The sequence below is a fragment of the Girardinichthys multiradiatus genome, chromosome 18, assembly GCF_021462225.1.
Source record: "Girardinichthys multiradiatus isolate DD_20200921_A chromosome 18, DD_fGirMul_XY1, whole genome shotgun sequence".
Taxonomy (NCBI): domain Eukaryota; kingdom Metazoa; phylum Chordata; class Actinopteri; order Cyprinodontiformes; family Goodeidae; genus Girardinichthys; species Girardinichthys multiradiatus.
Window position 1 is genome coordinate 18,030,532 of NC_061810.1, and position 22,222 is coordinate 18,052,753.

Below are 22,222 nucleotides of genomic sequence, written 5' to 3' on the forward strand. Positions count from 1 at the left end.
TGATGTGCATGTTTTTAATTACAAATGTTTGAGATCTCAATATTGAATCACTCTCAACCATCCTTTTATTTAAACAGGGTTCCTTCCTGGTCTTGTTAAACATGGAATTTGCTTTTAATTCTGTTCACTTTATATTGTGCAATTTCACACATTCACAACAAAAGTCATCTCAAGGCACTTTACAAGACAAGCTGGTCCAATCACTGTCCAGAAATATTTGATCAAATACATTAACCATAAAGTCTACTAACATACATTCCAGTTGGTTCCTAGGTCTAATACAATTCATTTAATCTGGTCATTGACTCCATAGAGACATTGACTTTGCAGCAATCTCTCCTCCTGAGTGAGCATGTGGCGAACAGTGGGAGGAAATGACTCCCTTTAAATAGGAAATAATCTAGAGCAGAACTAGGCTCAGATTTAGTAGCAAATTTAGACTTTATGTTTCAAAAATGTTTTCTACACTAAATGTAAATTAAATGTTGCACTATCACTTTCTTCCATCCAACTGAAATTAGGCCTCCAGTGTAAAACATAAGTCTTTGATACGAGAACCCACCGCCGTCATTCCTCAGGCGATGATTGGGTTTGATTTTCTTGGTTTTGGGAATATAGAAATAAAGTAGAAACCTTTAATGAAAACAATACAGTAAATGCTTCAATTGAGATACCCACAATGATCCAAACGTTTACTGAGAAGGCTATTACTTTGATGCCGTGGTTTCATTAGTTGGATACATTTTTAGAGAGAATATCCATCTGTAGACTGAAATACTGACAATAAAAACCAAAATATTTAACATCTAAATTTAATGCCTTTACATCTCAAAGACAAATCATTCAAAAGCAATGTTCGTGGTTCTTCAAAAATGGTTTCCTTTGCACAGGTTACCGTTTTCTCTCGTTTACTAACTTGTTCATCACGTTTGAGGTTTACAGTCAGGAGAAAAGGAGACAGATGTGGAAACACCCATAATAACTCCGCTGTTACGGTATTTTCTAATGCAAAAAGCAATAGTGAGCATGCACAAAGTACGCCACTACTTCATGGATTATCCTTGTCCATTTTACATCGATAAATAGTAACCAAAGTGCGTAGTATAAAAAAATCACTTTGGAAAGCCTTTATCTCAATTTATTTGGCCAAAAACTGGGTTAGTGTGTCGGTTGGGAGTTAGTTGGGAGTTTAAAACAGAAAATATCCAGGAACCCTGTTTACATGACATGGTAAATGGAATCGCAGTAAACAAATGATGTGCAATATTTCAAAAATATATATTCTCAAAATAAAGAATCAAATAATATAACAAAATCTTAAGAAACTAATGTTTTGCAACAGGCTCAAAGTAGTCTCCCACTACCTGAAGTACAGTGTCAAAGTAAATCAGTGTCATGTCAATGCCAAACATTTCTCAGTGGGTGACGATCCGCAACAAAGTTTCTCATCAAGATGCTGTGAGTTGAGTTTAATGTCCAATATAAAGGATTCCAGCACATTCATTTCCTGTTGTCTGAGCAAACAAAAACAGTTTAAACAGTTCAAGTGCACAACATTATCTAGATGCACCTCTGCCATTTGACTGAGATGTAGATTATATTTGCATTTGCTTCAGTGCATATATTATAGTCAACAGCAAGAACCAAATCCATCTACTATATATTTTATAGGAATTTTGGTAACCATCATACAGACAAAACTATAACTCGCAGCTGGCTGTTCCTCCCTCATGGCTGCTGTTAATATGATGTCCGTGATCTAAACAGACTAAACAGATGTTAATTGTTTTTCCTGCATTTATGCATGGCAGTAATATGCAGTTACAATACGGCCAACAAGCTCGCGAAAGCTGCATTAATGGAATACAAAAAGAAGATTTTTCTAAATTTCAAGTACTAAAAAAGTCTTAAACCAATATACTGACCAACATCTTGTTAAACTAAACATATTTTAGGTCTCTTCATTCATTTCACCATAGAAGACAACGATTTTTGGGCTACAAAGTGCAAATGAATTTCTTCTTTAGGAAACACAGACTCCCAGTGATGAATAGAGACAGCTGAAGGATTAAAGCTGCTGTGTGCTGCAAAGCCTACTGATCTTCATTATATTTACTGTACCATGAGTGCTTATCAGTACTACATCTCTGCCATGTGGTGGTAGTATAACCTGACTTCATTTTTCAAGTGTTGGCTCTGAACGTTTTTTTTTTGTGAAGACCTTAAACAAGGCACAGTTTAACCGAATAAAAACAATTATAACGTAAAAGATAAAAAGGTCTGAGTAGATCAATCATGAAAGAAGTTGGCTTTACGCATTAGTTTAAATTAAACCAGAAACATTTTGTTGGGCGACATACTATGAAGCAGGCTCGGGTTTATCCTACTCTACATTACTTTCACTGTCATATCTCACAACACTGCCACTAATTTGTTTAACGGCCTGAGTTGGGATCACAACACCTTTCGCCATCAAAGATCTATTTATTTTTAGAGTAACAAGTAGGAAGAAAAACTGACAGAAGTATGGTGTGCTAATTATTTGTGTACATTTCTGAGCTTGTTAATATGCAGCAACATGATAAAAGCAGCTATAGATCTGATTGTATATAACTAATTTTATTAAAATGTATGCATCTGCTCTAGAGGCTCCTTTTAGTCTTATTCAGTCAGTAGCAATATTAGCTGTTTTAATCTGTTTGCATCAGACAAAAAAGAAAGAAAACAACAACATAAAAACAGTTGTAAACAGTCATTGCCCCTATAGTAAATGTCCAAGTTGGGGCAACACAATATATCATGAATATATGGCCATCACAATGGTGATATCACTGATGACTGGAATGCAGCAATTGTCGGCTAAAGTATTTCAAGTGTCGTAGATAAGAAAGTTTTATGGCAATAAGGTATTCAGCCTGTTTGATGGAGCTTTAATGCAGTAGATAACCATGCCTGATTATAGTGGCCAGGAGCGGGAAACAGAGGAGTGGAGTTAATGTGGATTTAATGCAACTAATAACGGCATTGCCGTATATATCAGCATCATCATTGCAATTTTTTCTAATATCAGGCCTTCCTAGTCTAAGTGAATTTTCTGCCAGCCAGGATTTAAAACGTTTAGAGATGTACCGATCAACTGGCCATAATTGGAATCAGACAATTTTCTCTTGATCAGCAGATCAAATGCTGAAAACAAATGTAAGAAATAATCAAAACATTTTTTTCTTTTCATTAAATGCATCAAAACTTCAGCTATTTTTGGGCTATAAACTCATTAACCAACAGCATATACTGATGCACCTTTTTTTTTTATTTAAAGGCCCATTATTTGACACATAAGGGGATGAGCTTGTAATTCCTTTAATTTCTGTTAAACTACATCTTTTTAAATAACTTTTTCTTTTTTTATGCATTAAAATCATTAAAGAAAAAACAAAAACTGGCAGGTCGGACCTCAAAGAAAAGCACAAATCGGCATTGGCCAGAAAAAGCCTGATCGGTGCAACTCTAAAACTACTTCTTCTTGAACTTATAAGATTGATATGAAAGTGCAAACAAATTTTCATCTAATCCAGAAAATTTTTACACTATAGGAGATGAGTTATTTTATTCCTCTGAACAATAAAGAGAAGAGATATCCACATACTGCAGATATTCGTTTGCTTTCCATGTTCTTTTTTAAAACATTGATATGTGGCCATATCTTATTGCTCAAACTGTTTTTGAATAGCATGATAAATACAGGTACAGTCCCTCTGAACTTCCCTTACCCAGATACTTGTCCTGCTTCATAGTACAGGCCCACAATCTGAGACGTACAGTACATGAAAATATATCCTCACATGTGCTTTGAGTTAGGATTAGTGCATCTGTTTTGTGAATATGCCTTTCATGTAAGGCAGATGGTAACAAGAAAGGTAGATAAGTCAGAACTTGAAATGTTGAAACTCATAAAACAACGTTTAGGATTTCATTCAAAGAACCTTTTGGGTTCTTTGTAGGTCGAAAACTAAAGTTCCCAATCCAGGTAAAAAAAAAAACAAACCTAAAAAGTATTTCCACATGTTCTTTGACCCAGCCTCTGTTTGGTTTAGTTGAAGTAGCACAACATGGTCAAAAAAAACCTACCAGGATGCTTTAAAAAATGATAATAGTGGTAACAGCTCCTTTTGTTTTTATAAAAAGACAGCAGTGGTGGCTTGCTTCATTTGTGGGTACATTAAATTGCCATGTTTAATGGTAAATGTCTCCTTGGTCTGGCAGCTAAAAGCCAGACCAGAGAAAAAAGAAGTGGGTTATATGACAGTGAGTCCAGCTGGTTTTGGAGCAGAGTATGAAGGTGCGCTCACTACTAAACATCTGTAGGATTCGTGTCACTGGTTTACTCTGCATCTCCAGGCCGCGGGGCTCTGCTCCTGCAGCTGCCTCATCTTCTTCCCCAGCCACACCCACCAGAGTAAACCGATCACGACGCAAACCACAGACTCCACGTAGTATCCGTCCAGAGTGGTCACACAAATGCCTCCTTCCTTAACACACAACTAGAGAAGAAAAAAGGGGGTGTGGCGGTTACTACTTTCTAAATAAAAACACACGGTGTGATTTTTCTCCTCTCTCATGTTCCACTCACCCCTGCCTCTAGCGATGAGCTGCAGCTCTGGCCGACAGCCCCCTGGCATTCCTTAGAGGTCAGGGGGTCAACCATCCACAGAGCCACGGTGGAGGGCCAGTTTCCTCCCAGGTTGGTGACCGTGTTCAGCAGGGTCATGTAGGTCCCGCCTATGAGGGGGTCACTCACTTTGGCATGGAAGGCCATGCAGGCAACATACATGCTGTACAGCGCCACCTAGAGACAAAACTAATGATTTCATAAACGTATCCACAGTCCAACAAGCTGTTTAAGTATGTTACTGCCAGAAGTCAGATGTTTGCATACACTCATTATTGTGTTAAACTGCATTTGAACGTGACAACTTTTCCAATCAGAAATGGTAGAGCTCACTTAATCAAGTTAGTTTTAAAAGCACTGACCTGATTTTAACACATAGTCCACTGAATTTCAGTCAGGTTGAGGTCAGGGCCATTCTAGACCATTAATATTAGCCTGATTTAACCTTGTGTTTGGGATCCTTGCCCTGTTGCAGAACCCAGTCATAGCAAAGTCTCAACCACATAGCTGTTGACTAGAAGTAAAGTAGAAGTATTTGAAGGTAGACCTCCATCTTTATCATTCCATACACCTTGCCCCACGAAGCAGTACATCTAGAAGTGCCACTACTGTGCTTGACAGGTGGTAAAGTGCTCTTAGGTTTAAAAGTCTTATGCTGACACTTTCAAATATTCCTCTTTTTACTGTTGTTCAAATATCTCCATCTGACCAGAAAACATTTCTGGAGAACCGCTTAGCTTGTCCAGCTGTAGATTTCTGCCACACTTGATGTTGATTCTGAAACAGGCACTGCTTTCTTGTTCAGGAGCCTCTCAGTACATGTTGGTGCTAAACTCACTGCACTACATTGGTGTTTCACCAACCATCTTAAATGAAACCATTTCTGATAAGAAGCCTAATCTAATATACAGACAGATTCATACGAGAAGCTTGTTGAAGGCTACATTTCTCTAAAACTTCAGTTGAATGCATATATTTGGCCATGTGCTGATTGAAGAAAATCTACAATCATTTCTAATGATGTGTGCACCAAATCCATGTTGTTAAAGTCTATTGAAGTAGCTCAATGTATCATCCTGCCACCTCAAAAAGGTTAAAAAAGCATTGCTATAAGCCCAGAAACTTTAAACCACACTCGTAGAAAACATAACTTTTTCTCATACATCTACTATTACATTACATTATTATTGCCTTCGATCATCTGATCTGACTGATTGTGCAGTCTGTAGTACCGGTCCAAGGCACTACAGAATGCATGTGTCTCATGAAAAAATGCCGTTCACCAATGAGGCAATTAAGGCAATTATAGGAGCAGCAACCTCAGTGAAATATTTCCTAACCCTTTTGATGTTCTCTTTGAAACCATGCAGACCGTTTACAAGTTCAAACCCCACTGAAGGAGAAGAAGAAAACCGAAACATGAGAAGAGAAATGATTTCTCTTAAACTGGCTTTTTGATTTGAATTTGTACCCAATGAAATTGTGAAAACTATAGACACAACTGTTAGCACTTAAACTATGCAAGAGTCATTTTTAGAACTGCATTTAGGGTCCAAAAACAGAAGTTAGAGAAGATGATAGAAGGATAAAGTGTACCCAGATGTACCCACCTCAGAGGTTGCAAATAAAAAGCTAAACCTTTCCTAAAATGAGTCTGTAAACAACCTGTGCTTTATTTGACCACGTTTCAGAAAGTTGTAAAAACACACTGTGAAGGAAGTTAGTCACCATTTTCCAGATGGAATTTGGTAGTTGTGAAGTTAAGAGCCAGATAGCAGGACAGCTTGTGGTCTGAACTAGAAGCAGAAGCCAAGAGATAACAACAGAGGCAAAAAGAAAACACCAAACCTGATGCAATGCATAGCTGACCAAGACTATGGCATAATAGTAAAATGGGTATCCTCCTTCTTGCTTCACACTGGGGGTCCACCATACCAGCAGAGCGTATTGAAGCCCAATAAGCAACCTGCAAAACAGAACAGGACTCTGCTAGGTTACTTCGTCATTGCGTACAAACACAGAGGGAGTTGGTGTTTGCGTCTGCGGGAGCCCCTACCTGAACGGGAATGCTTTGTAAAAGACGTCAAGGGGTCGGGGCCCTGCCGTGTATCTGCTGATGACCACTGGCAAAAGGATCTGCAAGGGCACCATGGGCACCGCCAGGAGTGCCAGCTGCTCTTTGGGGACTCCAGCTTCCACCAGCTTCAGACCTGTAACAGCATCTGCTGCAGAGAACCCGATCTAAAGCAAAAACAAGACAGTACGATATTTTTCGCGAAGAATGTTCATCAGCTACAGAAAACACCAATAATCTTTCTTTAAACAGGTGTGTACTTTAGCTGTGAGGAGCAGGGAGCAAAAGGTGAACACTGTGGGCATCTTGACGATTGAGAACAGGAGCTTGTAGGTTTCCATGACGCCCTGAGTCTCTTCAGGGACGTTTCTCCTCCCCCTGCCTTGATCGTTTTCCCTTTTTAAGATGGCCACCAGTGTGGTGGAAACTAGAAACATCACCCCCCAAAAAAACAAAAAATCTGCAGCAGAAGAACAAAAGATTGACTTTAATCAACAGCTGAAATCTATTAATAATAACAAAAACACATCTCATTCATCTAAACGATTAAGGAACACAGTGGCTCTCAAAATTTTAAAACATTCTACAATCCCAGGTTTCTGTGGCACAAAACAATGAGACCATAAAAAACATTTAAAACTATTTCCAGCTTTAATGAGACACACATCTTGCACAAATGTACCTGAAACACAACCAGACTTATAAGAGAAAAATATGAAAATATAAAAAAAGGCTGTAACAACCTAGGTTGCATAAGCGTACTTTGCCAAACCCACTTTTAATTCATGACCTGCAGGGCTCTTTTGTAGGGGTCTAATGCATCTTGATCTGGTAATATTAGCCCACTTCTCCAAACCTCTCAGATTTTTGCTTGGAATAAGAATAGGTGTCGGTGTCTTCAACCGCTGGAGCGGTTGTGCAGAGCTTTACAGAAGGAGAGGGAATAAACTCCTTCTTGGCTGCTTTCATGGCCAACTTTCACTTTAGCATCAATTTTGGAGATAGGTCCAGGTTAAATAATGTCACCGTTGCTTTACATTCTTTCCAATTATTCTTGTCTGCCTTCCCTGTGTGGAATAGTCAGGTAGTCTTCTCCTCTCTGGTGCCTTTGTAAAATGAGATTACTTTGATCCTTTGCAACATGTCTGCATCCTTGGGCTGAGTTTTATTTCATTTAAATCTGGTTCGCCATAATTGATGATAGGTGTTTACCAAAAAAGAATAGATGTTGAAATTGAGTCAAAAGGTGGTTTAAGCACTAGTTTAAGGGTGTGCCCCCTTATGCAACCACGTAATAGCAGCCTTTTTTTTTATTTTTATTACCCCCTAACAGATTTGTTTGTTCATTCATTTAAATTATACACGAAACATTAAACATTTTGACATCACTTATCACAAACACCTAGGAATTTGACAGAGGTGTGTACACTTATGAGACCCATTGTACCTGGCAATGTGACGATGCCTGTGTCTTTGGGCACTAATCTGAGGTACTTGTTGCAAAATTCAGGAGACTCCAGAGCCAGAAAGAGCACATTCCCCAGGAAGTAGCCAGCCGTCTGGCCTACGGAGTTGCAGGTAGATGCATAGCCCACATTTTCTCTGGATAACATGGTCAGAGCCCAGCCATCCACAGCTATATCCTAGCACACAGACACAGAGGAATAAGAAGATGTGAATGCATTTGTCTTTCTAGTGCATTTATACCACATCACATTTGTTCTCATTTGATTGCTTTTTGTGACAGAAAAACACAAAGTTACACATTATGTCCTTTCCCTTTTATTTTGTGATTATGTACTATTTTGGTTTGGTTCGTCACGTAAAATCCATTAAAGTTTGTGAATGTAGCGTGAAAAAGTTAAATTCTTTTGCAAGGCACTGAACCCTTATTAATGGTTACCTGTGTGGCTGCCAGGAAGGCAAGCATGAAGAAGACCGCAGTGAGCATTACCACATTGGGTCCCTTCTCACTTTGCAGCAGCGAGTTGACTGTTGCAGAAAGGTAGAGCATGAACAGGCCCAGCAGGTACTGAGTAGGCACCAGCCACGACTTCCTGCAGAAACACATGAGAGATGGGCAACAGCATAGAGACAATAACAAAACCACAACAGGCATATATGAGTATCATCCCTACTTGGGTTTCTTTCTTACCTTCTCCCAAACCTGCTGAGATACAGGGCATCCACCAACGGTGCCCAGAAAAGCTTTAGACTGAACGGCCAAAAGACGAAGCTGAAGAAGGCTTGGTCTTTGTAGCTGACACTCTTGCTCTGTAGGATCAGGGGGACGCTGCCAGCCAGTCCCAAGGGAATCCCCTGCAGCACATAGAGGAACAGGAGAAGTAATATATTTCCCAGTTCGCCGCGGATCCCAGGCCGGACCCGGTGACGTCTCCTGGCCTCTGAGTTCCTAATGAGGCGATCTGCCTCCTCTTCCATATCAGGCTCAGGAGAGCTCGTCTCTCCTCTGTCCATGAACCCGGAGTGCTCAGGCAGGGTGGAGGCACCTGCTGTTCTCCTCTGCCGCCCGTTCCAGCGTGTGGTCAAATCTGAGGCCTCCATTATGGAGCTGAGGGCATCAAACCTGCTGTGCCCACAATAAATCTGCAGAAAGAAAGAAGAAATATAAATGAAACAGATATATTCAGTCTCAACAAAGTCTTTTTTTTTTAGTTTTTTTCTTGGAGGACCTCTGTGTAAATAAACTATGTCTACAGCAAATATGCCTTAGTTTAATTTCCATTGGTAAATTATGGCAAGCAAGAAAAATATTAAGAAGCAGTTTTGATTGAAGGTGTGTCAAAAATCATTAAAAGGTTATATAGTACAGAAAACGACAAGAAAACATCACACAGGAAGTTTAATTATAAACGAAAGAGAAAAATTAACAGAATGTTACATTTGCTGCTGTTACCTTGGTGTCGTTTCAAAGCAAATTATATTGGACAACCAGAATAAATCCACAGACACGCAAAAAAACATGCATAAAAGGAAAAAAAGAAAAGCAATAGATGGGTTCATGCATACCTGGTGATGAGAGCATGCCAAACCAGAGACAAACACAATCAGCGGAATTAATGAGCCAATCAGCGGCTTGTTTCACACGTCTGTTCGGCTAAAAGATGAGGTAACATCCTAACAGAGGAAATGAACAGCAGAAATAACGAGGCTACCGTTTAACTTAACAATAAATCGGTGAACAAAAACACAGGGCAGCCAGGAAGAGTCTCGTGTGCAGCACGGAAATGTGTCCGGACACCTTTAGCTGACGTGTCTGAAAACGTCACTGCACGAGGTTCAGCTTCAGAAGCAACAAAAAAAAAAAAGAATTTTCCATAAAATTATTTTTACTAAGAAAGGAAGCATAAAACCCAGACATGCCTCCCCTAAAGTAAAAAGAAAGAAATAACTCAATAAACAAATGAAATCAATAAATTAATTAGTAATGTGCTGTGGAAATAAAATCATGACCACCACAGACACAAAGCTCAATTTGTTGTTTAGAATTTTTACTATTAATTGAATTTGAAATATTATTAATAGTAGTAATATTTATATTATAGTTTTTTATTGTTTGTTCTTCTTTGCATTTATGTTTATAGTAATAAATCAATAATAATAACAATAAATAGTATTTAAATAAATGGCTTTACAGAGATATTAAATAATAATAACTACATTATAATATCGCCTGAATAATGTTAATGATTAAGGTGGAAAACAAGACATGGCATGGAAGATTTTTCCTTAATTAGATTTTTCTTTTCTTTTTTTATTTCTAAATTTTAGTCAGTCAGTCATTTTCTACTGTTTATTCCATAGTGGGTCACGGGGAAGCTGGTGCCTATCTCCAGCAGTCTATGGGCGAGAGGCGGGGCACACCCTGGACAGGTCGCCAGTCCATCGCAGGGCAACACACAAACAACTATGCACACACTCATTCATACTATTTCTAAATGTAGTTTTCATTTTTTTATTTTATTATTTCTTTCTTTCTGTCTTTTTGTTTCCTGTTGCAATGACATTTCTTGTTTTGAACAGTATGGATTTTATTGATTGGGTGAGGGTTGTTTGTTTGTTTCAGGTTGTTAAATTAAAATAGATAATGACCCTGATGAAGACCAAGTGGTCACAGAGCATTGACAGTGATTTAATTCGAACTGCCATGTAAAATGAAGGCAATTGAAATATTTTTTCCCCTTATCCATATTGTGCCCTATTTTTTTGGCCACAGTTTTTACTCAGACTGGGATTTTTCATTGAAAGCTAGTCAGTCAGTCAGTCATTTTCTACCGCTTATTCCATAGTGGGTCGCGGGGGAGCTGGTGAAAGCTAGAATCCTGACAAATAGCAAGCCAGGTCACCCAAAAAGAACCCCCATGTGAGACCATAAAAAGCAACTCATTCCTTGTCGTCCCATATTAGTTGACTGCAACTCTACTTCAGAACCGTTAAACTAAAAAATATTTATTGCACAGTGATCTCTTTCTATTCACATTTGGCAGTATTTGAAACTATCTCTTGGTTAATCTAGGCGTTGCTGAGTCATAGTGATTAAATACTATTTTGTGATTTGATTCTAAGCAGTCTGTATGTCCTCCTATCTTATTTAGGGTTGTGATGTACCCATGACCCCACATTAAATAAGGAGGTAATGAATAACGACATGCTCTGCCTTGTGGGTTGGTGTGAGGCCATGTGAAGTTGCTTATCCCAACAGCAAACATGTGACAACACAGGCATATTTGAGTCTCACAGCATGTGATGAAAGGGTCACCGTAAAGCTGCCATTAAAACCACCAACTGAGATATATGTCAGTCTCTGAGCAGAAGGGAGGCTTCCTAACGAACTCCACTTAAATCATTATATAATAAGTGGAATTATTTATCTGTCCATCTTTCGTACTGGTGTATCTCCACCCTGCAAACATTTTCTATAAAATCATTTCCAGAATAGCCATGGATCCTAAAATGCAACAAAATTTAAAATCTTTATTTTCCAAGAACAACTTCAAATCTTTTCCAGGAAACATGGATTGTAAAGACAAATGTTGCTTGAATAAACATGTATATAACATAAGAAAGCCAACTGACCCTAGGTCTTCCACCGTCCATAATGCAAACAGATTCAATGAATCTGGGGACGTTTTGATCCTCATTGGCTAATGTTGGAAACCACTTGTTTGTTTGATATCATCCTTGCACTTGGATAATATCCCTGCATGAGTTAAAAAAACATGTTTAAAAAAACATTTTCGCTCCATATAATCTAATTTGCATTAGCTCTGTGGAAAGTACCTATGTGGGGATTCACTCTTCAAGATCAGATGAGCACACATTTCAGCTTCCTTTTGAGAAATCAAAATGAGCCTAAAAAAAACAACAACAAAAAACACACATCCAGACTGAGCAGAAGATTGAAAAGCATCTCATAGCTACATCAATGCTTAACGCACACAGCTTATGTGTCAAAGTACTTTTGATCCAAGGGGAAAATGTTGGGATTTAAGAGAGACAGATACAGATCTGGTATATGAATAACAGCGTTGCTTTGTGACGGCTTAGACTTTAAAATGAACCATAAACAAGGGTTCAGGGACTTCTGATTGCTAATAAAGATGGCCATCAGTTTCAAAGTGTTGTTTAGTAAATGTGCCACATGATGGGGCTGCTATCATCACATATAACAGCTGATGTTTCCGCCTTGTTTGGCATTTGATTACGGACAGATTTTCTAAAATTTGCAAAATAAACTGAAAAGTATTACCTACTTTCTAAAAAAATCCTCATGCCATCAGTTTAGGTTTTGTTATGTTTTCTATGTTCTTTTTTAAAACAAGTAAAAAAGCAACTAAAGACAAAAAATGTTTGTACCATGAAGTGGATGGCACCTTCTCTCTCTGTTGGAATGTAGATCTTTCCTGTGACATTTCTCTTTAACATATAAGACATAACAGGCTGAGAGGTCCTCAGAGCAAAAAGTTTTTCTACATGTACGTGTAAATTATCACGACACAAAAATAATATCAAAAATGACAAATATAATGAACGTGAAAGTAACATTTGTTAGAATTTACTCTCCTAAAAATGATAAACAGTTCAGCAGACCTGTTAGAGTACAGTAGAAACCTCTCACATACTTGATGTAGCCTGACAGTTTGCAGTCTAAAGGCACTATGGTTACATATTGCAGCAGTAAAGTGTACATAAAATTGTCCTGAAGGCTTCACTTGCCAAGAATTGAGCTATCTCCCATTTTCTTGTGTTACAACAACAAACTTCAATGTGTTTTATTGTATTTGTATGTGACAGCTTCTGCAGCCGAGGATGAGACCACCAAGGTCTCCGCCTTCAGCCGCCACCCATAACACATTGCACCCGACCCCTTTGGCTCCTCCCACGGGTGGTGAGCCCATTGGAAGGGGGACTCACATTTCGGCCCGGCCGGGTTCTCGCCAGCGTGCCCTACCTCCAGGCCTTGCTCCAGAGTGGGGCCCCGGTGACCCGTGTCCAGGCGAGGGAACACCTCCCGTTCTGTACCCGAGTTGTTTTGTTATTGGACTTCTGTGCTCGTCATGGATTGTCCATAACTAACACCATGTTTAAGCATAAGGGTGTTCATAGTATGTGCTCTTGGCACCAGGACACCCTAGGCCGCAGTTCGATGATCGACTTTGTCGTCACGTCATCTGATCTGCAGCCGCATGTCTTGGACATTCGGGTGAAGAGGGGTGAGCGGAGCTTTCCACTGACCACTAACTGGTGGTGAGCTTGCTCCGATAGTGTGGAGGATGCCAGTCAGACCTGGCAGACCCAAATGAATCTTGATGGTCTGCTGGGAACGCCTGGGAGAGTCTCCTGTGAGGCGAAGCTTCAAATCCCATCTCCAGGAGAGCTTCAAACACGTTCCGGGGGAGGTAGGGGACATTGAGTCCAATGGGCCATGTACCGAGCCTTCATTGCCGAGGCGGCTTACCGGAGCTGTGGTTGCAAGGTTGTTGGTGCCTGTCGTGGCGGCTATCCTCGAACCTGCTAGTGGACACCGGCGGTGAGGGATGCTGTCAGGCTGAAGAAAGAGTCCTATCGGGTCTTTTTGGCCTGTGGGACTTCGGAAGCAGCTGATGGGTACTGGCAGTCCAAGCAGCATGCGGCGTGGGTGCTTGCTGAGGGAAAAACTCAGGCATAGGAGGAGTTCGGAGAGGCCATGGAAAATGACTTCCGTATGGCTTTGAGGCGATTCTGGTCCACCATCCACCCGTTTTAGGGAGGTAGGCAAGGCCCCGGGGTGGATGGGATTCGCCCGGAGTTCCTTAAGGCTCTGGATGTTGTAGGGTTGTGTTGGATAACACAACTCTGCAGCATCGCGTGGACATCGGGGGCAGTTCCACTGGGTTGGGAGACTGGGGTGGTGGTCCCCCTATTCAAAAAGGGGGACCGTAGAATGTCTTCCAACTATAGGGGAGTCACACTCTTAAGCCTCCCTGGTAAGGTCTATTCAGGGGTTCTGGAGAGGAGGGTCCGTCGGATAGTCGAACCTCGGATTGAGGAAGAGCAGTGTGGTTTTTCTCCTGGCAGTGGAACACTGGGCCAGCTCTGTACCCTCAGCAGGGTCCTGGAGGGTGCATGGGAGTTCGCCCAACCAGTCTACGTGTGCTTTGTGGACTTGGAGAAGGCGTTCAACCGTGTCCCTCGAGGAATCATGTGGGGGGTACTCTGGGAGTATGGGGTACCAGGTCCTTTGACACGGGCTGTTAGGTCCCTGTATAACCGGTGTCAGAGCCTTGTCCGCATTGCCGGTAGTAAGTCGGACTCGTTTCTGGTGAGGGCAAGACTCCGCCAAGGTTGCCCTTTGTCACCGATTCTGTTCATAACTTTTATGGACAGAATTTCTAGACACAGCCAAGATGTTGAGGGGATCTGTTTTGGTAGTCTTTGGATTGCATCTCAGATTTTTGCAGATGATGTGGTCCTATTGGCTTCATCAGCTCGTGATCTACAGCTCTCACTGGAGCAGTTCATGGCCGAGTGTGAAGCGGCCGGGATGGGAATCAGTGCCTCCAAGTCTGAGGCCATGGTCTTGAGCCGGAGGGGGTCCTGCCTCAAATGGAGTTCAAGTATCTTGGGCACTTGTTCATGAATGAGGGAAAAATGGAGCGGGAGATCGATAGATGGATTGGTGCTGCGTCAGCAGTGATGCGGGCGCTGTACCAGTCTGTTGTGGTGAAGAGAGAGATGAGTCAAAAAGTGAAGCTCTCAATTTACCGGTCAATCTCATCTTGAAGAAAAGCATCCACATAAAGTGTTGATGGTTTAGTGTTATTTTCTGCCACACATATACTTCTGCATGTAGGCCACACACTTCAATTTTAAACTCCTCTGACCAGAGCACCTGCTTCGACATGCTTGCCGTGTCCCATGCATGGCTTGTGGTAAAGTTTAAACAGGACTTCCTGTGGCTCTTTTTCAACAATTTTCCTACCACTTCAAATTATGCAGTACGTTGTGTTGGTGTTTTTATACAAAATCCTAATAAAATGCATTAAGGTTTGAGGTTGTAACATGGAAAAGGTCAAACATTTCAGTGGGTATTTCAGTTACTTGTTTCGCGGTAATCCGAAAATGAAGAGTTCCACAAGAATATGAATTTATTGGTTTAAATAATTCATTGCAAAATATACTTTTTTGCTTCAACATGATGCAAAAAATTTTAAATTATATAAAATGTTTAATTTTATTATTATGACGATGTATTTGTCCTGTATGGTGGTACAATTTAAAAAATAAAACATCTGTAGTCTACACATTATAAAGTATTTATAACTGCATTTACACTTAAGGCATACCGTATATAAACCCTCCCTGGCTTCCTTCATTTGTATTCACAAAATACTAGTAGGCAGATGTCCCAAGAAAAATAAATCTACATTTTATTTTTTAAGTTATTACAAATAAAATGACTGTAGGCTGAGTCAAATGCAGTAAGCCCAGCCCTCTAGGGACCACTATCCCCCTTTACTATCTATTGAGTTTCATTTTGCGCTCCACCCATGAGACACGGTCTGTTTAGTCTGGTTCCACCGCGAACATTCATTCCCCATCCGGAGGAGGAGAAATAGCTGCTTCTGTAGACCTTCAGCACAGTCTGCCTCTCCAACAGTAGTCGGCGTGCTGATCTAGGAGCTAACCAGCAGCCCTCTTTCAGTGTGAGACCTGGGACAGCGACGCGAAGGGGAGAGCTTTCGACACTGAGCACGGCGGCAGTCCCCCATGGCTCTGTGCAACGGAGACAGCAAGGTCAGTGGATAGGAAACTCGGCGCCGAGGCTCTAGTACCGAGTGGCCCAGGTGACTTGATGTCGAAAGCTGCAGTGCCCGCGGTTTAGAGACGGCCTCTGTGCACCTCAAGGGGAGGAAAGTTAGTCAGCATGTTCCCAACAGCCCCGTGGAGGAGCAGTTAGTGCCTGTTGCAGTTTCACGTTTGCATGTTGCTCATAGCTGCTAACCAGCAACGCGCGATATATCAGGGATATCTGACATCAATGAAGTCTGTCTCATATTTTTCCCATTAGCGTCTTCGTCTAGTGGGTCCCTACACCTCGGAGCGGGACGTGGGTTTTAGCATAGCTCTGTTAACCGTGCTGCTAGCAAGCTAGCGCTCCGTACTACGAATTCTTCTCTTGCTAGCACGCTACATTGGTGCTTTGCTAGCACCCTTTAGCCTGGCAGAATTTGTTAGGACCGCACCGTTAACATAGTAATAATGGTATATTTTACCCATTGGGTCTGTTTAGGAACTAAAACGTTAACTTGTGGCAGACTCCTTTTCTTTACAAGACTACTGTCACACAGTTTAAGCTATAAGTAACGTCGGTTAACTGGCAGTTTGCTAACATTCTGCATAAGCTAGTTTAAGCAAACTTAAAAATAACACTGACTACTACAGCGATGTTAGCAGTTGATCTGGTATGTACTTTTCCTACACCTCCTTTCATTATTGCTTCTGTGGATACTAACCTTAGATAAAAACGTCGTTGAGGAACAACTAAAAAGGTAATACACGTGGATCATGTTTCTAAACCTACCGCTGTTCACGAATCTGTTTTGTTGTTGAACATTGATCGGCTGGCACTCCAATCTCTGTAGGTCCTCAGCTGAAGTGTGTTTGTCACACTAGACCACACTTGCCAAAAAACAAATAAGCAAACCCTAACTTGTGTCAAAATCCTAGAGGGAAACATGCCATTGGTCAATTTTAACAGCTAAATACCACTTTAACTAGTCGTAGTCCTTGAGCTTTTTCCCATATTGCCATGTTACAACCACAAACTAGTGTCTTTTACTAAAGATTTTATGGGATGCACCAACACAAACTCTGACCAACTACCCTGTCCATGTCTTACAAAAAGGCTCCCCACAGCATGATGCTGCCACCACCATGTTTCACAGTGTGGCTGGTGTTTATCAGGTTGAAGCGTTGGGTTTTCCACCACTCATAGCTTTTTGCATGCAGGCTAAAACGTTTTGGTTTACATCCAACCAGATCACCTGCTTCCATTTGTTTGCTGCTTCCTCTCCTTTTCCTGTGGCAAACTTTAAGTGAGACTACTGATGATCCAGAGTTACCATAGGCCTATTGAATACTTCTCCACCTTATTGTTATCCTTGCCTAACTTGCCGGTTTCGATGGAGCGCCATTCAGATGACAGAACAATGCTCTGTGGGATGTTTTAAAGCCTTCGATATTGCATCATAACCAGAATTGTAATATGTTGAGTTTTTCCTATTCTTTGTCATTTTGTTTATTTTTGCGGTCATTGCCTTTTTCTCTAGAAACATCCCTGCCTGAAATCCTAGTTTTGGATGAACATTGTAGCCCCTCTACCTCTTTTGGCTCCTTGTTCCCAGTGCCAAAATGTCCGTTTAGGAAGCTGATCTAGCTAATAACCCTTGACTAAATTGAGGTTTCATGTGATTTTCTGAATGGTTGCAGCACGTTTTAAAAGAGTGCCTGTCTGTCTATGTAGTTGCTCACATGTTCAGAATCACGGTACGCCTATTATCGAGTAATATTTTCCACAAGTTGGAGCTTAGAAAAGTTCTGGAGAAATTGGCTTCCTTATGCTGCCTCTCTTGCAAAGCTACCAACATACTACTAACAATTCAGTTTTAAGTTTGTATATTTATAATAACTGGCATATGTTTTTTCTTTGTAAAGACACAAAGCAGATGGAGTTTTATCAGTATGACAATATTTCTGTGTACCTGTTCATCCATAGCTGGGAATCAGCACCTCAGAGCAGAATGGATCATGCGAGGGGGCGGTGGCGATCCTGGATGCAGGAGCACAATATGGGAAGGTGATTGACAGACGGGTGCGGGAGCTGTGTGTCCGCTCAGAAATTCTCCCTTTAGAGACCCCAGCCTTTGCAATCAGAGAACAGGGTTACAGGTGAGAAAGGGATAAAAGTGGTTTTATTTTATAGCTTTTGTTCTTTTTCTATGTTGTTCTGTGGAGGTGCTTTATTGTTCTGTGTTGTATGATTGTTTCTCTCTCTTTCACTCCTCAGAGCAATCATTATTTCAGGAGGTCCAGCCTCTGTGTATGCAGAAGATGCTCCCTGGTTTGACCCAGCCATATTTACCATAGGAAAGCCAGTCCTTGGGATTTGCTATGGGATGCAGGTACCTATATCCATGCTTTGTACTTCAAGCTGTCATTTGCCTATTTTTAAGAAAGGGAACAGGAATATTACTTCTACTCTCTGAGATGATTTACTGTATTTCAAGCACATTTCTTGTGCCTGTGTATAATTATTAACTCTGACATTTGTGTGTGTTTGCTTTAGATGATGAATAAAGTTTTCGGTGGTACAGTCCACAAAAAGAGCGTGAGGGAGGATGGAGTGTTCAACATTGCTCTGGACAACACATGCTCCCTTTTCAGGTATTATGGAGACTTTTATATACAGACTGTCTGAAGTGTACTTGCAGGATTTGATTGATTCCATACCTGAATATATGAAATACATTATATTTTGTGGATGTAGGCAAAACATAATAATTGCCAAAACATTTGTACGAAGGTTATTTATTATAAAATGTACCCTTTTTCTTTCTTTTCATTTAAATGCTTCTCTTGGTTTGCAGCAGCTTATTTCATGTTTTATTCTGCTTTAAGTGCTTAATTATATTGCAGACTTACTTATTTAGTTATGTTTAGCTTTACATGATCTCTTAAAAGCCATATTGACTGCTTTACACTTCATTATTTCCTCTTTGTAAGGAAGATCCACTTTCTCAAACAAAACATCTGTATATTGCGTTCTGTGGTTAGTTCTCTTTTGTTACTGTTAAACAAGCCTACATATAATGAGTTTTTTTTTTTATGAGAACATTTGGATAGTTTCAGTTTAGTCATATTATGGTAAAAACATCAAATGTATTGCTATTCTATTCTCTTATCTCAAAAACTGGTGGTACACATTAACTATCACACAACTTATTCACAAACACTTCCTATCTTCCTTTGACGCCTGCGTGGGTCTTATCAGAGGCCTTCAGAAGGAGGAACTAGTGCTGCTGACCCATGGTGACAGTGTGGATAAAGTGGCTGATGGATTTAAAGTGGTGGCCCGGTCAGGAAACATCATTGCTGGTGAGGAGTATTCAAGATAACCTTTGCCCAAAGTTTGCACAATTGAACACTGTATTGTTGTCCTATATAGAAACCCATATGCATGTAAAAACACCGGTCCTATTTAAAAAAAGCTTATACTTTGTCATTTTGTATATTATAGCAGTTATATTCCAGTGTGCCTCATGAGTAACACAGGTTGTGATTTCCAACCTTCCAGGGATCGCTAATGAACAGAAGAAGCTGTATGGAACACAGTTTCACCCTGAGGTTGACCTAACGGAGCGAGGCATGGAGATGCTGCGGAACTTCCTGTTTGAGATTGCGGGCTGTACAAGTAACTTCACCGTACACAACCGCCAGCAGGTTTGCATCAATGAAATCAGAGAAAAAGTGGGTGCATCTAAAGTTCTGGTAAGTGACACTGCTTAAAGTTGGAGGAAAAATAATGTTTCTCTTAATTTCTTTAAAAAAAACAAAAAAAAAACTATAGGGTGCTGATTAGGAGGTGGTTACAGTAGCAGATGTTTAGAGATTAGTAGCAGTATTTAAATTCCTTCTGCTTAAAATTCAATCATAGATTGTGGAAGAAGTCCGAGAACTTTCAGATTACACTTTAACACAGCGTACTCTGTGGTTTTCAGCCTGCCAACAAATGGAAACAAGACTTTGTCTCTAGTAAATATTAAGCTAAATGATTAGTTGCTTTAAATAACATTAAACTAATGACATGTTAATCGTGGTCTAACAGATTATAATGTAGCCTTTTAAAGGTACAGTTTTTTTTGGTATCCACAGGTGCTACTGAGTGGTGGGGTCGACTCAACAGTTTGCACTGCTCTCCTGAACAAAGCTCTAAACCAGGAGCAGGTGATAGCAGTTCACATCGACAACGGCTTTATGAGGAAGAGAGAAAGTCAGAGTGTGGAGGAGGCCCTCACCAAGCTGGGGATTAAACTCAAAGGTAGGGAAAGAGCTACTAGTTTTTTTTTGTAGTTTCTGCTGACATATTTGTATTTGGAGCTTCTATATGAAACCTCCAGAAATGTTTTGCTGATCCTCGTACTCGTCGTCTTCCGCTTATCCGGGACCGGGTCGCGGGGGCAGCAGACTCAGCAGAGACGCCCAGACGTCCCTCTCTCCAGACACCTCTTCCAGTTCCTCCAGGGGGAGCCCAAGGCGTTCCCAGGCCAGCTGAGAGACATAGTCCCTCCAGCGTCCCCTGGGCCTCCTCCCGGTGGGACGTGCCTGGAACACCTCCCAAGGAAGGCGTCCAGGAGGCATCCGGTATAGAAGTCCGAGCTACCTCAACTGGCTCCTCACTATGAGGAGGAGCAGCGGCTCTACTCCAAGCTCCTCCCGGATGGCCGAGCTCCTCACCCTATCTCTAAGGGAGTGCCCGGCCACCCTACAGAGGAAGCTCATCTCAGCCGCTTGTATCCGGGATCTCGTTCTTTCGGTCATGACCCAAAGTTCATGGCCATAGGTGAGGGTAGGAACGTAGACTGACCTGTAAATTGAGAGCTTTGCTTTTCGGCTCAGCTCTCTCTTCACCACAACGGACTGGCACAGCGCCCCCATTACTGTGGCAGCCGCACCGATCCGTCTGTCGATCTCCCGCTCCATTTTTCCCTCACTCTTGATCAAGACCCCGAGATACTTACTTGAATTCCTCTACTTGAGGCAGGAACTCCCCTCCAACCTGAAGAGGACAAGCCACCCTTTTCCGGTCGAGTACCATGGCCTCAGACTTGGAGGAGCTGATCTTCATCCCAGCCGCTTCACACTCGGCTGCGAACCGCCCCAGTGCATGCTGTAGGTCTTGGCTAGAGGGGGCCAGCAGGACCACGTCATCTGCAAAAAGAAGAGACGAAATCCTCTGGTCCCCACACCAGACCCCCTCCGACCCTTGGCTGCACCTAGAAATCCTGTCCATAAAAGTTATGAACAGGACCGGTGACAAAGGGCAGCCCTACCGGAGTCCAACATGCACAGGGAACAGGTCCGACTCTGTTTTGCTGATCCTTTTTAACAAAAATCAAAATGGGCTTAAAGGTGACCTGTTATACTTCATTTTGAACATTTGGGTTAGGTCTATGTGCTATACAAAAGATAATGAGATTTCACCTCCTCAGTTCCCCCTTTGAGCTCTTTTCAGAATGAGCTGTTTGAGGGCTCTGTCACTTTAATGCAAATTAACTGTATCTGGCTGGGCCTCCACGTGAAGACAAAACCGAAACTTATAATTCAATAAAAAAGTCACTGTGATCAATGCAATTTGTCTGAATCTGTACAGCATGTTTTCATGGAATGTAACGCATATGAGGCAGAAAGGACAGCTTGAAGAAGCACTGAATAAACTAAATATTAACTACACAATTGAAAATGTTTTTGCTGTTAATATAATTTAAATAAAATCTTATGTGATCTCATTTTTGAAAAACTCAGATCTATTAGAAAGAATCTAGGTTTTGTTTCTGTTAATTTCCTGTCCACAGTCCAGTTGGTGGCGCTAATGCAACTTTATAGTAGGTTGGCCAACCACCATAAAATACCAGAAGAAATATCTTTCTCGCACACAGGAGTGGTCTCGTTCTGCAGATCTCTTGTTAATGGAAGTGTTCTGTCAGTAAAATACATCTTTCTGGTGTGATTTCAAAGCACGAGTTGATAATAAACAACTTAGTCACGATTTGACACAGAGGGATAGAGGCGGATGTTTCCTGTTTAGGTGTTGCAGCTTTAAGGATGGGTTATTTTGAAATGCTAATTCAGTTTTGAAGAAGAGGCACTGCACCGTTTTCTTTTCTGTTCAATTGAAATGATTCCACACTTTTGACACA

The 22,222-nt window shown here is 41.1% G+C and overlaps 2 protein-coding genes across 6 annotated transcripts in view; one reads left to right on the forward strand and one right to left on the reverse strand.

Annotated features, from left to right (window-relative positions):
* slc33a1 (solute carrier family 33 member 1) lies at positions 1–17,048 on the reverse strand. Of its 5 annotated transcripts, none has more exons than XM_047392035.1 (11): positions 16,760–17,048; positions 12,045–12,116; positions 11,841–11,964; positions 8,899–9,350; positions 8,647–8,800; positions 8,191–8,386; positions 7,004–7,203; positions 6,726–6,910; positions 6,518–6,635; positions 4,631–4,846; positions 1–4,541 (listed from the first exon to the last, which is right to left on the reverse strand). In XM_047392035.1, exons 3-11 carry the CDS (start codon positions 11,859–11,861, stop codon positions 4,374–4,376), a joined length of 1,710 nt encoding a protein of 569 aa, XP_047247991.1. In that variant the 5' UTR covers positions 11,862–11,964; positions 12,045–12,116; positions 16,760–17,048; the 3' UTR covers positions 1–4,373. The 5 variants fall into 5 exon arrangements, with proteins under 5 accessions (XP_047247991.1, XP_047247992.1, XP_047247993.1 ...); XM_047392036.1 differs by having other exon boundaries at positions 16,828–16,903; XM_047392037.1 differs by lacking the exon at positions 16,760–17,048 and adding an exon at positions 12,621–12,637.
* Positions 15,781–22,222, forward strand: part of gmps (guanine monophosphate synthase) — a 13,951-nt gene continuing 7,509 nt past the window's right edge. Inside the window, exons 1-7 of the mRNA XM_047392033.1 lie at positions 15,781–16,040; positions 18,022–18,194; positions 18,313–18,427; positions 18,592–18,689; positions 19,297–19,400; positions 19,600–19,793; positions 20,178–20,343. Of these exons, the coding sequence (XP_047247989.1) occupies positions 16,014–16,040; positions 18,022–18,194; positions 18,313–18,427; positions 18,592–18,689; positions 19,297–19,400; positions 19,600–19,793; positions 20,178–20,343 (877 nt within the window). The 5' untranslated portion in view covers positions 15,781–16,013. The remainder of the gene's footprint in view (positions 16,041–18,021; positions 18,195–18,312; positions 18,428–18,591; positions 18,690–19,296; positions 19,401–19,599; positions 19,794–20,177; positions 20,344–22,222) is intronic.

What these genes read in the sequence shown, in the direction of transcription:
- slc33a1 (XM_047392035.1), bottom strand. Translation starts at nt 11,861, where the DNA reads ATGGACGGTGGAAGACCTAGG. An exon ending in CTCAGCAGGTTTGGGAGAAG is followed by an intron (nt 8,801 to 8,898) that starts GTAAGAAAGAAA and finishes GTGTTTCTGCAG; the next exon opens with GAAGTCGTGGCTGGTGCCTA. An exon ending in TCAGCTATGCATTGCATCAG is followed by an intron (nt 4,847 to 6,517) that starts GTTTGGTGTTTT and finishes TTTTGTCTCTAG; the next exon opens with GTGGCGCTGTACAGCATGTA.